General features: G+C 37.1%; 4 protein-coding genes and 1 long non-coding RNA gene across 5 annotated transcripts; 2 read left to right on the top strand and 3 right to left on the bottom strand.

Moving 5' to 3' along the window:
* Position 1: 1 nt before the first annotated feature.
* LOC110847495 (glyceraldehyde-3-phosphate dehydrogenase) lies at positions 2 to 4,579 on the bottom strand. The gene is made up of 9 exons (XM_022094444.2): positions 4,429 to 4,579; positions 3,262 to 3,356; positions 3,065 to 3,188; positions 2,953 to 2,975; positions 1,313 to 1,405; positions 1,168 to 1,222; positions 841 to 1,040; positions 590 to 750; positions 2 to 508 (listed from the first exon to the last, which is right to left on the bottom strand). Exons 2-9 carry the CDS (start codon positions 3,337 to 3,339, stop codon positions 244 to 246), a joined length of 999 nt encoding a protein of 332 aa, XP_021950136.1. The 5' UTR covers positions 3,340 to 3,356; positions 4,429 to 4,579; the 3' UTR covers positions 2 to 243.
* Positions 1,903 to 2,764, top strand: LOC118434942. The gene is made up of 3 exons (XR_004834392.1): positions 1,903 to 2,411; positions 2,485 to 2,556; positions 2,630 to 2,764. It is a non-coding gene; the product is annotated as an uncharacterized LOC118434942 (long non-coding RNA).
* Positions 4,580 to 5,049: 470 nt separating the features above from the next.
* LOC110846727 (mitochondrial 2-oxoglutarate/malate carrier protein) lies at positions 5,050 to 8,118 on the top strand. The gene is made up of 12 exons (XM_022093562.2): positions 5,050 to 5,546; positions 5,619 to 5,755; positions 5,818 to 5,834; positions 5,909 to 6,021; positions 6,098 to 6,168; positions 6,231 to 6,371; positions 6,449 to 6,458; positions 6,545 to 6,607; positions 6,687 to 6,829; positions 7,081 to 7,179; positions 7,319 to 7,344; positions 7,412 to 8,118. Exons 1-12 carry the CDS (start codon positions 5,489 to 5,491, stop codon positions 7,473 to 7,475), a joined length of 942 nt encoding a protein of 313 aa, XP_021949254.1. The 5' UTR covers positions 5,050 to 5,488; the 3' UTR covers positions 7,476 to 8,118.
* On the bottom strand, positions 7,592 to 11,356 carry LOC110846918 (2-phosphoxylose phosphatase 1). Its single transcript, XM_022093755.2, has 6 exons — positions 10,867 to 11,356; positions 10,502 to 10,780; positions 10,339 to 10,430; positions 9,956 to 10,272; positions 9,713 to 9,876; positions 7,592 to 9,645 (listed from the first exon to the last, which is right to left on the bottom strand). Exons 1-6 carry the CDS (start codon positions 10,952 to 10,954, stop codon positions 8,690 to 8,692), a joined length of 1,896 nt encoding a protein of 631 aa, XP_021949447.1. The 5' UTR covers positions 10,955 to 11,356; the 3' UTR covers positions 7,592 to 8,689.
* A 248-nt stretch (positions 11,357 to 11,604) lies between these two features.
* LOC118435003 lies at positions 11,605 to 14,138 on the bottom strand. The gene is made up of 4 exons (XM_035849965.1): positions 12,825 to 14,138; positions 12,637 to 12,749; positions 11,955 to 12,552; positions 11,605 to 11,882 (listed from the first exon to the last, which is right to left on the bottom strand). Exons 1-4 carry the CDS (start codon positions 13,146 to 13,148, stop codon positions 11,631 to 11,633), a joined length of 1,287 nt encoding a protein of 428 aa, XP_035705858.1. The 5' UTR covers positions 13,149 to 14,138; the 3' UTR covers positions 11,605 to 11,630.
* Positions 14,139 to 14,444: the final 306 nt, after the last annotated feature.

The raw sequence follows: 14,444 nt of genomic DNA, 5'->3' as shown, positions 1-14,444 counted from the left end.
GTTGACTTATTAAGACAAATTTATTGTTCATTCATTCACAATTCCAGCTTAACTTCTACACAATTTCAACTATTTTTATATTTTTAATTTTCACTAGATCGACATTGGACAAAATAACTATTATATCAGACATGAATTTGTTTCTGTACTAAACATTTTATACGGATTTATAATTGTTTAACTTAGACCGTACTTTCAATGGGAATTGTTGCTGTGATATAATACGGAGACAGCCGATTGAATTTATTCCCGAGTTTTGATGTACTTGATGAGGTCAACAACACGGCAAGAATATCCAAACTCATTATCGTACCAAGTGACCAATTTCACAAATTGGGCATTCAGCATGATTCCAGCACCGGCATCAAAGATGGACGAGCGGTTGTCGCCAATGAAATCGCTAGAAACGACTTGATCTTCAGTATATCCAAGAATTCCCTTCATGGGACCATCAGCAGCGGCTTTCACTTTGGCTTTGATTTCATCGTACGATGTAGGCTTGCCCAATCTAAAGTTATGCACAAGCACAAGTTATTAATTCTTTAATTCGTTCCGTGTGATTATATTTAAGATGGAATGTCTTTATTACCTCACGGTCAGATCAACAACCGATACATTTGGGACTGGCACTCGGAAAGCCATACCGGTCAATTTTCCATTCAATTCTGGGATGACTTTTCCTACGGCCTTGGCGGCACCAGTTGAAGCTGGGATGATATTTTGGGCAGCACCACGACCATCTCGCCACATCTAGATTTATGCAATAATTTATGCATCAAGTCATATTTTCTGACTTTTCACTAAATACTCTAGAATATACGTTTTCAATCTATATATTACCTTTCCTGAAGGTCCATCAACAGTTTTTTGAGTGGCAGTAATAGCGTGGCATGTAGTCATTAGACCCTCAACGATTTCAAAGTTATCGTTGATGACTTTGGCTAATGGCGCCAAGCAGTTGGTGGTGCACGATGCGTTGGAGATGACCTTCATCGAAGGATCATAGGCGGCCTCGTTGACGCCCATCACAAACATGGGAGCTAGAAAATAGATAATAGTTAGGTTGGAATTATATTAATCCAAGCCAACCCCATAGAAAATGAACACCGCATAGCTAAAGATAAGGTGTGATGACTTAGGCTAATCGTAAAATACTTATGAACTCACCATCTGCACTGGGGGCCGAAATGATAACTCGCTTAGCTCCACCTTCCAAATGGAGCTAAAATAAATCAAATTTATTACAAAACTGAAAATTGTCAGTTTACATGCATAAAGACAACAATGTAACAATTGTAAGTATTATTATTACCCCAGCCTTCTCAATTGTTGTGAAAACACCGGTAGACTCAACAACAACTTCGGCTCCAACCTTTCCCCATGGAATGTTTTTAGGATCCCTTTCCTGAGGAAAATGAAAGTGAAAGTTATATGAAAGACAAGGAGATGATTAGCCTCCTCATGCAGTACAGCATCCCTGCTTCAGAATGGGCCGGTCTGCCCCTTCTGGCCCATGGCTTCACTGATCGCGAACGAAAGAACAAGGAGCCGCCAAAGTGAAGAGTCATCAGCTACACTTGTTTTTTATTTATATGATTTGTTTTTATAGTTTAGCCGTAGTGGTGTGTTAGATAGTGAAAATGGCAGGTCAACAAGATAAAAAGAAAGTTGTAGAAAAGAGAAAATATAGAAAAAAGTCAGAACAGAAAATAAATAAAACGAAGGGGGTGTATTTCTGCATTGAGGACGAGGGGGATGGAAGTGGAAAGTGTCGAATAGGGTTCAAAAGCCGTATTAAAAATGATGTCCAAAGCCATCAGTCACATGCCCATTACAAGTAAGTAGAACGTGCTAATTAATTTAATTAATTTAGTTTTAAAAGTATTTGAACTTAATTTCCGGTTTTTAATGTTAGGAAAGAGGGAAAGAATGCAAGTAACCGAAAATATCAACGAAAGAAGCGTGGAGAAAGCAGTCTCACGTCGTATGTGTCCAATAAAAAAGAACAAGGCCTACTCCCACTATTTCCTATTCAAGAGTACAACTCGGATTCTGACTGGGAGGATGACGTCCCACTTCAATTTAGGAAGGACAGAAAGAAGATTGATGACGAAGAGAGAAAAAATTATGCAAAAGACAACGCACAATACAATGCTAGTTTCTTTTGTGCATATGTTCCTGAGAAACTGGATATTGGACCAGAGGCGACATACGCAAAAAGAAACAAAGAATTGAAGAGGTTGAAGAAGAAAATTAGTGAGAAAGAGAAAGTTAAATATACTTTCTCTGTGTATTTTGGAACAGCGACGGCAAAACGAGGGAAACGCACGTGCGGTTATCTCGACGGCTCCTCACCTGGCACATCCCAGCTCGTCAAATTGATGAAAGATGGACAAATTTGTTGGCGTAAGGTGAGTGACATAATAATAATAAATCTACTCAAACTAAGACTATAACGATAACATGCATTCTAATTTCATATAGGATTTCACTTTCTCCGGAAAAACTGCAGAAAATAACAGGGATGATGCTATGGATTGGCAGCACTTTTATAAGGTAAACCAAATGTAGAGAAAGTGTGAAGTTTATCAGACATTTACAAATATAAATCGCATTTGTATATTTGCAGCATGTCAATCTAGAGAAACAGTTCGTGCCACTAGATGAGGAGAAAGTCGTCTTTGACATTCTAAATGCAGGACTGCAAAGAAAGAATTCCTACAAGCGGATATTGAGTGATGCAGCGAAAGAGAAAGCAAAACGGATTGGATGGCAGAACAGGCCACTCATTCCTCTCCCATCAGATCTGTTGCAACAAGACCCGGAAGAGGTGCAATGGATCCAACACAAACTCAGCGTCAAGCAAAAGATTTAAAATATTCGCTAACGTTAACGTACATCTAAGGTAGAGTAAAATGAAATGCATCAATGTTGAATTAACGCGATACTTACCTGGAAGACTGAGATCTTATGTCCTGAAAAATATGTAATTATGTATTTGCATAACAGTGTCCAAATTATCTCATAAAGTTTAATGCAGAGATGGAACAATTCTCCTATTTACCATCAACAACAAGTTGGCCACCATCCACCTTAACTTCTCCCTTGTACTTTCCGTGTGTGGAGTCATATTGGAACATGTAAACCATGTATTCCAAATCAATGAATGGATCGTTTACAGCAACGACCTAGAAATGTGATACATTAAGTGATCTTATACCTACATATAGTAAAGTAATTACTTTAATTCAAATGACTCACCTCCACGCCCTTGGCGATGGCAGCTCGAAGAACCAAACGACCAATTCGGCCAAATCCATTGATTCCGACTTTAGACATTTTGGTAGTGTTCGAACCTGCAAATATATGTATTATTGTTAAAGGTCAAACAAACACATAAATGCTTATAGGATTCGCATATCATTGAGAATGCATGCACTTCTGGACATATGCAAATGAGACATTAAAGGAAGTCGTCGTGTATACTCAATTAAATATGCACGATATATGCAAATACGATGCAAATATTGAATATAATTTTAATTCTTATCACTCATAGTCAAGTAATTCTTCCATAAACCTAATACACAAGCAAGTTTAATCTACTATACAAGAACATTTCGGGTTCAATGCCAATGACAAAAACTAAAAAGATTCGGGAGATGAGCAGAACGCGTTTCTATTTTCAGTTTCTTCTCTTCGTACTACATATGCAACTCTTGTAACAAATCTCGACTGCAAATCCTCGAATAAAATCCATGTACTCTTACTTTTAGTTAAAATTCTACCAAGGCAAATCTGTTGTCATCCTAATTCCTGTGTCACGTGACTCACGTTTAAAAACTGGTAGCCTATATCCTGATGCAATAACTTTCTCCGGTTAGAGCAAGGGCAAGCAAGGATGATGGTGTGAAGTAAATTCAATAAACTTTCACAAGGTCGTTACATTTCAATGAGCCAAGATGAAGATATATAGAACTTGGAAATTGTTTATATTTTATTAAATGCACCTAGTTAATACGCCCACTCTACATCGTATATTGGATTTTTAGGCGTAACACTTTAGCCGGTAGTAATTTTCTAGTCCTCATAAATTCGATTAATAATTACTGAACCAACACCTTCACGTATTTACTCTACCAATTGAGATTAATTGACAAGCAGACTTAGCTGTCATTCAATGTGTTGTCGCACCCTGGGCAAACAAACGACGCCAACTAAATTATTTCAAGGTCATAAGACATATGAACTGTAAGTAAGTACTATTTTATACAAACCAGTCAGTAGTATGCAACTATTGAAACTACTGGAACAACAACTAGTCACGATCCTGATACTTATGAAATTATGAAGGCTTTATGTATTTTAGGAATGGGTGAAAGTTGTTAAAATAAAATAAAAAATAAAATAAAAAATAAAATGACTTACGAAAAGTGGGAGAGAAGAAGTGATGTTGGTTCACAAGAGCTGAGGGTAAAATGGCAACTGACTGGAGAATTATAGACGTGGAGTTGGTTGCATGCGCTCATCTTATGGACCGGTCTTCTTCGTGCCAAGCCGTGTGCAAGCGAAGAGCCACGTACACTTGTTATTAGAACATTTATATAACAACTAGAGGCTAAATTATAGTTAAAGCTGTATATGAGCAACAGTTAAAGTTAGTTTATTATGGACGGGATTGTGCATGCATCCGATCGTGATTCAAAGCCCCACTCATTAAGAAAAAAATAAATGAGGTACGTGAACGACTCGGAGTCCTCGATTATATTTTTCACATTCGTGACATTAAAAACCTAAGCTGTGATAATATGGCCGATCATTGGAATCTTTCCGTCTCGCATTTCTCATAAGGATATGTGTCATTCTGTCATAATTATGATTTTGATGATAGTGAAAGCTCGAAGCGAACTTTCACTTCGCGTGGATGGGGCGAGGATAACAAAAAATTTGCATCTCTACATGACATGTTAGTGACCAAAAGAACATTGAGAGATTATTGTTTTAATGAACTTATGGACGTGTCCTCAATCTGGTCATGCTCAAGGTCAACTCATGATGATCTTGCTTGTTCACGTGCCTTTTCCTCCACTCCACATGAACTATTACAAAAATCAACCGTCTAGGAATCCACGAGACTTTCTCTTTTTAGTCACTTCCACCCCGGGAAGTCTTCGATTGCACAATTTCTTTCCTCACTCTTGAAGATCCTGCTTCATTTTCCTCACTCCTCCCGTCCTTAATTGTCCTTTCCTTCCTTTAACAAACTCTTTTAGTTAAATCTTACTCCTCTCTTGACCTCAAGTACTCAATATTCACAAATCGAAACCTTTAATTCACTCATATTATTATTGGTTTTCTCTACGCTCCAATCAGTTCACAAATTCTTTGCCGGAAATACAAATACTCTTAACTAGTTCCTACCCATATCCCCTGCTCTGGAATTCCCTAATTACAATATAATACTTTGATCCATCACCAATATATAATCATGTCTCAGTCGTCACCCCCTGCAACCATTCCAAATGTCATCAAATTTGCATTCGGAGGTAATTAAGCGTATACACGTCACACATAATCGATCGGATCTTTTATTGATCATTGGCCCTTGTTTATACTAGGTTTATCCGGAATGGCGGCGACCTGCGTCGTGCAGCCCTTAGATTTGGTCAAGACACGGATGCAACTGAGTGGAACAGGGTCAGGAAAGAAGGAGTATAAGACAAGCTTCCACGCTGCGAGAGCAATTCTAAAACAGGTTAGCAATTAAGGTGTGAAATTAACAAGCAACAACCTAACTTCTATTTTATTATTTAACAGGAGGGAATCTTCGCCATGTATGTGTTTATTTTGCCTTAATTCATAGTTCATGATATATTTTACCAGTCTTGGATGGATGGATGGATTACAGGTATAATGGTCTTTCCGCTGGTCTATTGCGACAAGCCTCCTACACCACGACACGACTCGGTATATATACCTGGCTTTTCGAAAACTTTTCTGGAAAGGATGGAGCGCCACCAGGTTTGAATACTTTCTAAACATTTGTGCCATGAAGTTATAATCAGGATGGCGTGAATATGACAATGTGGTACTGCAGGCTTCCTGATAAAAGCGGCCCTAGGCATGACTGCTGGAGTCATTGGTGCATTTGTGGGAACACCAGCTGAGGTACAAAATTCATAACTGTAATTAGAATGCATAATGTTGATTAAAATTATGAGTGCATTTAGGTTTCCCTTATCCGTATGACTGCCGATGGAAAATTACCAGCCGCAGAAAGGCGCAATTACACGAGCGTTTTTAATGCATTGGCTCGAATGGTCAAGGAGGAAGGTGTTTTAACTCTGTGGAGAGGAGCAATTCCAACGATGGTAAAAACATAAAAGACTCTATACATCAAAAATATTATATAGAAAATATAATTTATTTTCTTAATTTTATCTTTAAGGGCCGAGCTGGTATTGAAATACTATGATACCTCTTTGATAACACTTTTACAGTGTTACATTCATCATGTATGTATTCAAACTTGTTACTTAAATAGCTGTCGTGAACGCTGCCCAACTTTCGTCATATTCCCAAGCCAAAGAAGGGCTCATGAGCACAGGTACATATTTCACGTTTTACGTGTAATTTACTAAAACATATAGGTATTTTTATATTATAATTATTTATTACAATTTTAGGATGGTTTAGTGAAGGCATATTCTTGCATTTTTGTGCAAGCATGATTTCTGGTCTGGTAACCACTGCGGCATCAATGCCTGTGGATATTGCAAAAACTCGAATCCAGAATATGAAAATGATTGATGGAAAACCAGAGTATAAGGTAATTAAATACATGTGTAGTATTTAAATTGAAAATATTAACACCTTAAATATGGGTAAAATAAATTCATAAGTAACTTTATTTAATCGATCACAACGGATGAGGGATTACAACATCATAGAAACTTTTTAGAAATGTGCAATATCCGTTCTTATAAAAAATCAAATCCATTATATTAATTTTTACTTAACACAACAACTAATACCACAAATGGAACATAAATTACAAAGTTAATTAATTATTATGTGAAGGGAGCTGCCGATGTCCTCGTAAAAGTCATCAAGAACGAGGGGGTTTTCGCTTTATGGAAAGGTTTTACTCCATATTACGCAAGATTGGGCCCACACACGGTGAGAATATTATGCATTAATTAATTAAAATTAGATGTACATATTTTAAATCAAACTCCTGCTTCAAATTACATCACTTCAGTAGTATTCGAAAATAAGTGTATGAACTTAAATTTTTTTATTTTTCACATCGTCCCAGGTCCTTACCTTCATCGCACTAGAATAGTAAGTTCCTTCCTCTTTGAAATGCTATTTGGTATGAAATGACTAATCGAACAATCTTTGTGTTTAGTATGACTGGCTGGTACAAGCGCAACATCTTGGGAATTGCTGGAGCTAAAGGCGGTGGTTTGTAATAATGATGAGAACATATTCTTCAATGTCCTGTGAAATAACCAAATATGATCAAAAATTAGTCCATGTCTGCAATGCTGATGATTAAACATACTTAACGCGGTATAACAAGATATTCATTCTCATCTTAGTCATTTGTATGACCCGGACTAAATTAACTGTTTGTAATAAATTAGAACGATCAAATATTTTTGTTTACTGTTATGTATACATTTGTTCAGTGTATTTTGTTGTACTAATCCCAGTTATGTTTTGAAGATTTTAATGTAATGCCAATTGCCGAACTCTATTAGAGTTCAATTCAGTCATTTCCAGGGAAGAAATTTAGCATGTGTTCGGAAAGTACATGTATATGTATAGTATATTGTTATCTAAATCACACGCGACAATAGTTATGTTATATGTATGTATATTGTGATCATGAGTATGAGAATATGATAATCATATAGTAAGTACCTACTTTAGTATAGACAATTGTTCTTCAGACATGCCACCACAATCGAATTTACTTTCCTCGTTCAGCAGCATCAGTCAATAGGAATACGAAGACCAGCAAAATAGTATGTAGTAAAATCAAATATAACTGTTATTACTAGACTCCAATTGATGCGAATTCAATAAAAGGACCATAAAATTCTCCTTAAACCAAATTCCTTGCCTGCCTTTCATGCAATCAAACATGCCACTCTTATATATTATAATTCCAATTCAATGTATCAACGCAAAAACATAAAAAATTGTCACCCACACGCGCATTTACATAATTTGTATTAAAATTAAGCAAATTGTTTACTCGAAAAAATGCAAAACTCGAACAAAATTGCCGAGAATTGTATTAAATTGCTTATTATTTTATTCTGGGTTATCAAGTTAAAACTGTGTGCTGCTTCTCAACTACGAATATTCGATACTTTATTCAAAGTAAAAATACAAATCACAATTCATATTTAGTGAATTATAATTATATATTAAACAGATTTAATGTGTGATGTAATTTAATTTCCTACTTAACATTTAATTACTTATGATAAATATTCATTGAAGTTGATTGTTCATAAGAACAACATTTATTAGTTTTCCGTTACATGATATGTATCGTTTACGCTGAAAGTTTCGAGCATCTCTTTGATATGTGTGTGTCTTTCCCACAATTGCACTTTTCTGAACCTAACTTGCTATTCCTGATGATTAACGGGAAATAATGGCAGTAAAAATATTACAATCTTTTGCAGGCGTCCTTAAAATTAGTTGCATTGTCAAATGAGTCAAAATAAGTGTCGTGAATATATTTTACTAGATTCTCTACTGGGCAAAAAGAGGAACTGTTATTCAACTTATTCTTAAGATTACTGAATTTTTTCGCTGTCTTATTCGTATCACTGTTGGTTGTCCCATAATTCTCGGACTCCCTACAAAAACTGACTAAATGTGTCACCGCCACTCCGTTGAACACCACCCGAAAGTAGAGCTTCCGAGGTGAATTGGAGTCAACCTGGGTCCTTCTATAGAACTCGAAAATTAGGCGACTTCCAAAGGGTGGGAGATGAATATCCTGGCTTCCTTCGAGTATTCCCAATGCTGCAGATATGCTCTGTAAAGTTGTATCATGACCAGAAAATATGACGATTCTTGACGGCTTGCTGCCCCCGTCCCCACCTCCGCGGACGAAATTTCGGTTGTTACTGTTCGTAAAAGAGGTGAAAGCCGAGTCAGGGGCAAACATCGGGGTTTGCTGGTGCTTTCTCCAGGCCTCCGATGATTGGGGAGGAGGAGGAGGTGTTGTCATCCTCAAGGCGAGATTAACAATTTCCTTCAACAATCCGTAGGAATTGAGTAAATGGTACTTGCGACTTTCGGGAACTTGCTTTAAACCCTTGTTTTCTTGATTAATTAACTCGACAAGATTTTCCAAGTTGGAATTTGTGATACATGATGACGAGGAAGTTGGATTTGGAGGAGGGTGGTAGTGATTATACAATGAGAGGTTTTTAATAGTTTTGAACAAAAGTTGAACTTTGGTATCCTTGTGATTATTATGATGACATGGAAGCTCAATATTATGACACGGGTAGACTAGCAATGAATCCAGGAGAGAATTACCCGTTTTCTTGGATTTTTCTGTCCCAAGCACCGAATTAAGTTTACTGACCAATTCAGCCATGATTGCTTTTACTGCAAAGTAAAAAAAACATTTAGGTTTGCTTTAATATGATTAATAATAAAAAACTCTGAGATTTACCATTGTTTTTAGGGCTAAATTTCTTGTTGGCAACTTTTTTGAGGCGATCAACAGCTTTACATGAGCAATGTTTGAAGCAAAAAGTTATGCTCTGACTTTCATAAATTGTTGTGCTTTGAATCAAATGTCTCGGACCCAGTAGACCATACAAGAAAGCAAACAAACTTTGGGCAATAAAAGAATAATGTTAACTTCTTTTAGTTAAATTTTATAACTTTTAGTCAAAAATTTAATAGAAGTTACCTTTGAAACGTCCTGCGATATCTGGTTGAGTAAGCCACCACTTTGAAGGGTTGTGAAATGTCGTGATCGTTGAAAGACGTGACATTGACCAAGCTAGGCTTGTATATCGATCGAATTAATTTGCCTAGGGTCAAAAGTTGGGCAGATCCAATTTGAGTAAGCTGGCCCAGACTGCAGAAAGGACTCAACGGTACCTTTTGAAAGCTATGAAATGGTCCAATAAACTGCGAGTAACCCGGAAATTTCACCGTGTCGGTTGCAAATTTTGTCAGTTGTTCAAACGCTGAACTTTTTGCCTCACAGTTGATATGTGAAACCTGTGTATAAAATTAAACGTTTTTGACCATGTCCATTTTTCTATAAGTAAATTATTCCTAGATTACATTGCGATGTCCAATGTGTGTTAGTGGGCCTCGATCGCCGTGTCTGAGCAAAATAATAACTCCCTCCAATTTAAAGTCAGGATGTTGTACATCTATAAAAAAGGCACGATATGATTCAGATGATATTTTGCTGTTTACATATATTTAGTTGAATATTTCCTACTTTCTTCCTTGGCCTTGATTGCATGTATCGGGTTGCATAGTCGACGCACGATGTTTTCACTGTTCTGCTGAGCTTTTTCATGTAATTTTGTACTTGATACATTTTCATGAGGATGCACTTGTTTATTGACTGTGAACAAGGCACCACCATCATCCAAGCCAGTTTTTGATATGTCTTTCACCTGGCCACCGTTATTGTTTTCTCCACTATCTTGATAAGATTGGGTGAGACCTGCTGCAAGTTGTTCATTTCCGCTTCGGTTAAGAAACCAGTAGAATCCTACAGAAAATTTGCATAAGAAATAAATTCAGAAAATTCTTCAACATGATTTGATTGTACTCTTATTTTTTTAAGTATGCACGAACCGATTGAAACAATGATAAGCCAAATGAGAAGGAATATGTAACATTGAACTGCTTTCACTTTTCTATATCCCAAGGATATGAACCTCATATTTCACTCACTCCACTCGTGACTTTTACATTTTACTCATATGTGTATTGTTGTTTTTGATATGTATTCTATCACATGACGAATTATAATAAGTAATTGTGTGCATAACATGATATGTTGATGATTATTGATGTATGTGTCTAATTTTCTCGCTTCAATCTTTGCATGTAACGTCAATCTCTTAGTATGTAGTTTCGTTTAATGGGTTTCTACTAACAAGGCAGTGTTGAAGTTGAGGATGCAAACGACGGCCAAGAACGAGCAGGCAGGTCAGAGGATAAAGCAGTGGGAGGAGGAGGGAGAGGGGGAGTGGGTCAGTTAGAAAGGAGGGGAAAGTTAAGGACAATTAGGAAGGTACCCACCGTTTGAGTTTCGCTGCACTCGAACGAGTATATTTCGGAACAGGGTTCGGAAAGGGCTGCGCAGAAACACTTTCTTTTTGTCCAGGGAGCTGGAGCTGCCGTTTCTTTGGTTGGCTGTAAACTTTGACAAAGACGATGAACCTAACTTGCTAATAGATATGCGGAACTAAACAGGATGTGCATGAATCCAATCATGGAGAAATTAACCACAATGCTTCAGTACATACATACAGTTGATATGTAAGCAATTTGTACGCTACTCTATAGGTTTATTTTATTTATTGCTGTGTAAACTATGTAAATTCAGTTTATTTTTACTTCCACAATGCCACGCATAAGTAATAGTTCATCAGCATCATAACTGACGACCCCACGGACGAAGGTCTAACTGGACAAGGTCCCAATTTCAATGCAACAAGACGCATGGTTTTTGCAACCTTTTTGTTTCGCTTTCGGTGTAGAGCATCCACGCTCAAACATTCGGTTGCCTGTCTCATGAAGTTCTCCGAAGCCGGAGCAACGCGAGCCATTAGAGAAAACATTCGAAAGATCATGAAAATGCAAACCTGTAAAAGTTATCCAAGTCCAAGCGCATTCATTTGATACTTTGGTGAATAATATTAAAAATTAAAAATTACCATTGCGTCTTCACCGAACCACATTACTGCGGACCAATCAGTATTGGGTAGCTTTGCGAGCTGGATCATGATAAATACGTCAGTAATGAACTGGCTATAGCCAATTGTATGAATCCCGATAATTCTGTAGGAACACCAAGAATTTAGCAAGTCGGAAGCCAGCATGAGCTTCTTGTAGTCTGCGATAACATCGTAAACATTATAGTACGACGAGTTAGTGCAAACTGCTCCAAGGTCAGTGATGTTCTTTCGATTTCCTTCAATCTTGTTATTATTATTAGATGCCCCAATAATGCACTGATTCAGATCTTGTGTTAATGCTGTTTCAATGTCACATGACAGAGACACTGACTGTGATAGCAGATAACTTGTCATTCCCTCCAAAATACCAGAGAGCTCAACAGCATTGACTGAGCTCAAGATAACAATGGACAAGTAGCCGTTCCAAGCATTGTACATAAAGAATACTTCGTGACAGGTAAAGACCGCCAAGAGAAAATCGTTCTCGTGTTCAAATGCAGCGTAGGTGTAGACAGAGTATTTTGGGGAATAGATGAATTGTGCCCCCAACAAGACGCAGCCGATTATCAAAATCCCGCTGTAATGTTAACAACGTGTAAATGCAGTATTTTCAAATTAATAGACGAATTTAACGTTTATGGTCTTAGCTTAATATGAGTACCCATGAATGAGAAGTGTTGAATAGTTGATCTTGTCGCACTTTTGTTTCAGAATCATAGGCCGTCCAAGGCGCATGAATATCTTGTTCTCGACTTTCCATAGATTGGATAGAACCTTGGAAAAAGTTAGACTTATTACCATTTACATATTTGCATATTCTTAGTTACTGGTTACTGTATTTATGTGTACCTCAAAGATGGGATATTTGTTGACCCAAAAAATTAACTCTTGCAATAGTTCGAGACAAATTAGAATCCACAAAAGTGCAGATATTTTATCCAGGAAGTTGACTGGTCCAAAACACCCCAATACCAAGAGCACAAGGTAAATGAGCTTCACGAGAGTATTTAAATTGAATGCAATGTAGAACATAATCCTCCACCAAGACGCTGAGACGAGTCTAAAGTGACCCCCCTTATCAAGATGTTCAACCGTTGTTAAAGATATTGGACAATAGCTGAAAGTGTTTATGATTTTTCTTTGGATACTACTGAACCCTTCGAATTTGGACATAATGCTAGCTCTCTATATTCACGCACTCGTTGGTGATTGTTTGTGTTGTTCTCCCTAGCGTGTCAATAGGCGAATGATGATTTGATCAAAAAAATTTCGGATATGTACCTAAAAATTTGCAAGTTGGTTCGGAAACGTTGTTTGTTTAGGAATTAGGTCACACTTGTCAAATTTAGCTGATATATAAGGTGCTTGTTTTTAACCTACTTTCTCTGATTCAAATACAAAAGTATCATCACCAGGGTTCATTCCAATTAGCGTATCACAATCATCTTGAATTATGCAATTAGACATTTTACTATCATTGACAACCTAAAGCATCGCCCGTGAAATTTCATATATGTATAGACAGCAATATTTGGGTAACCTTAATTAGTTGTTTGAGAGGACTCTAGGAAATTTGCGTGCGTGTGCCATTCATTAAGGTACGACCGCCTGCCTGTTATATGTACGTGCTAATTTTGATTGTATTTTTATTATAAATGCCGTCGCCACAAGGGCATGATGGACATTTTGTTGTCCTACTACACACTCGGATAATTAAGCAACATTGGAAGGAAGTAATGGAAAATATTATTGGCCATCATCGTATGATCCTCATTTATCTTTTATTTCTGGACTCATCCTTCACGCTGGGAGAGTTAATGATAAATTTGTGGTCACTCTGCTATTTCTTAGTTGATATAGAGAACCACACGAGTTGTAATTGCGACTCGGACAGAAATACATTTGTACATATGTAAAAACGTATGCGAGTCTAAAATGTATGTATGGATTGAATACAGGCAACATGGGTTGAAATACACAACAATTGTGAATAGGTTTGCTTGCCACTTGTTTGCAGAGTCAGCAACGGAGACAAGTGACCCTCCCACGAAAAGAATTGGCATGTGGCTGACTTGCTTTGCAAAGATAACACTAATTTGTCAGTCACTTCTTCGGAATTGGAAGGAGTTGAACGTTTAATGTCACATTATCAGCTCAGACAGCAGTACTGTAATTAATTCATGGTTTTTGGGAGGGAGAGCGAGAGTTATACAACAGACATGATAGGGAGGGCATTTTCTCGTGACCCTCTATGAATTATTATATTGATGATTTAGGTCAGAGCAGACCCACGACGACGCAACTGCTTAGGCGACAATAATACTTGAGATTATTATATTTATATAATAATATGCATAGATTTATTAATCTGATTTGGAACTTGGCTTATCAAATTTCTGTGTATGTATGTATATTCGTTTCGATTTTGAAAGGATGAGTGGAATAATACTGTTCATCGACTAATCGTAA

This window comes from Folsomia candida, unplaced genomic scaffold (genome assembly GCF_002217175.1).
Source record: "Folsomia candida strain VU population unplaced genomic scaffold, ASM221717v1 Fcan01_Sc003, whole genome shotgun sequence".
Classification (NCBI taxonomy): Eukaryota; Metazoa; Arthropoda; class Collembola; order Entomobryomorpha; family Isotomidae; genus Folsomia; species Folsomia candida.
Note: the sequence above shows the minus strand (reverse complement) of the source record. Positions and strands in the feature narration are given on the sequence as shown.

Coding starts and splice junctions, on each gene's coding strand:
- LOC110847495 (XM_022094444.2), bottom strand. CDS start 3,339: ATGTCTAAAGTCGGAATCAATGGATTTGGCCGAATTGGTCGTTTGGTT. Junction 751..840: donor TTGATGGACCTTCAGGAAAG/GTAATATATAGA, acceptor GCATAAATCTAG/ATGTGGCGAGATGGTCGTGG. Junction 509..589: donor GTTGTTGATCTGACCGTGAG/GTAATAAAGACA, acceptor GCATAACTTTAG/ATTGGGCAAGCCTACATCGT.
- LOC110846727 (XM_022093562.2), top strand. CDS start 5,489: ATGTCTCAGTCGTCACCCCCTGCAACCATTCCAAATGTCATCAAATTT. Junction 6,022..6,097: donor AAAGGATGGAGCGCCACCAG/GTTTGAATACTT, acceptor GTGGTACTGCAG/GCTTCCTGATAAAAGCGGCC. Junction 6,169..6,230: donor TTGTGGGAACACCAGCTGAG/GTACAAAATTCA, acceptor GAGTGCATTTAG/GTTTCCCTTATCCGTATGAC.
- LOC110846918 (XM_022093755.2), bottom strand. CDS start 10,954: ATGAGGTTCATATCCTTGGGATATAGAAAAGTGAAAGCAGTTCAATGT. Junction 10,431..10,501: donor AATCAAGGCCAAGGAAGAAA/GTAGGAAATATT, acceptor CCTTTTTTATAG/ATGTACAACATCCTGACTTT. Junction 10,273..10,338: donor CACACATTGGACATCGCAAT/GTAATCTAGGAA, acceptor TTTTATACACAG/GTTTCACATATCAACTGTGA.
- LOC118435003 (XM_035849965.1), bottom strand. CDS start 13,148: ATGTCCAAATTCGAAGGGTTCAGTAGTATCCAAAGAAAAATCATAAAC. Junction 12,750..12,824: donor ACAAATATCCCATCTTTGAG/GTACACATAAAT, acceptor ACTTTTTCCAAG/GTTCTATCCAATCTATGGAA. Junction 11,883..11,954: donor GGTTCGGTGAAGACGCAATG/GTAATTTTTAAT, acceptor TAACTTTTACAG/GTTTGCATTTTCATGATCTT.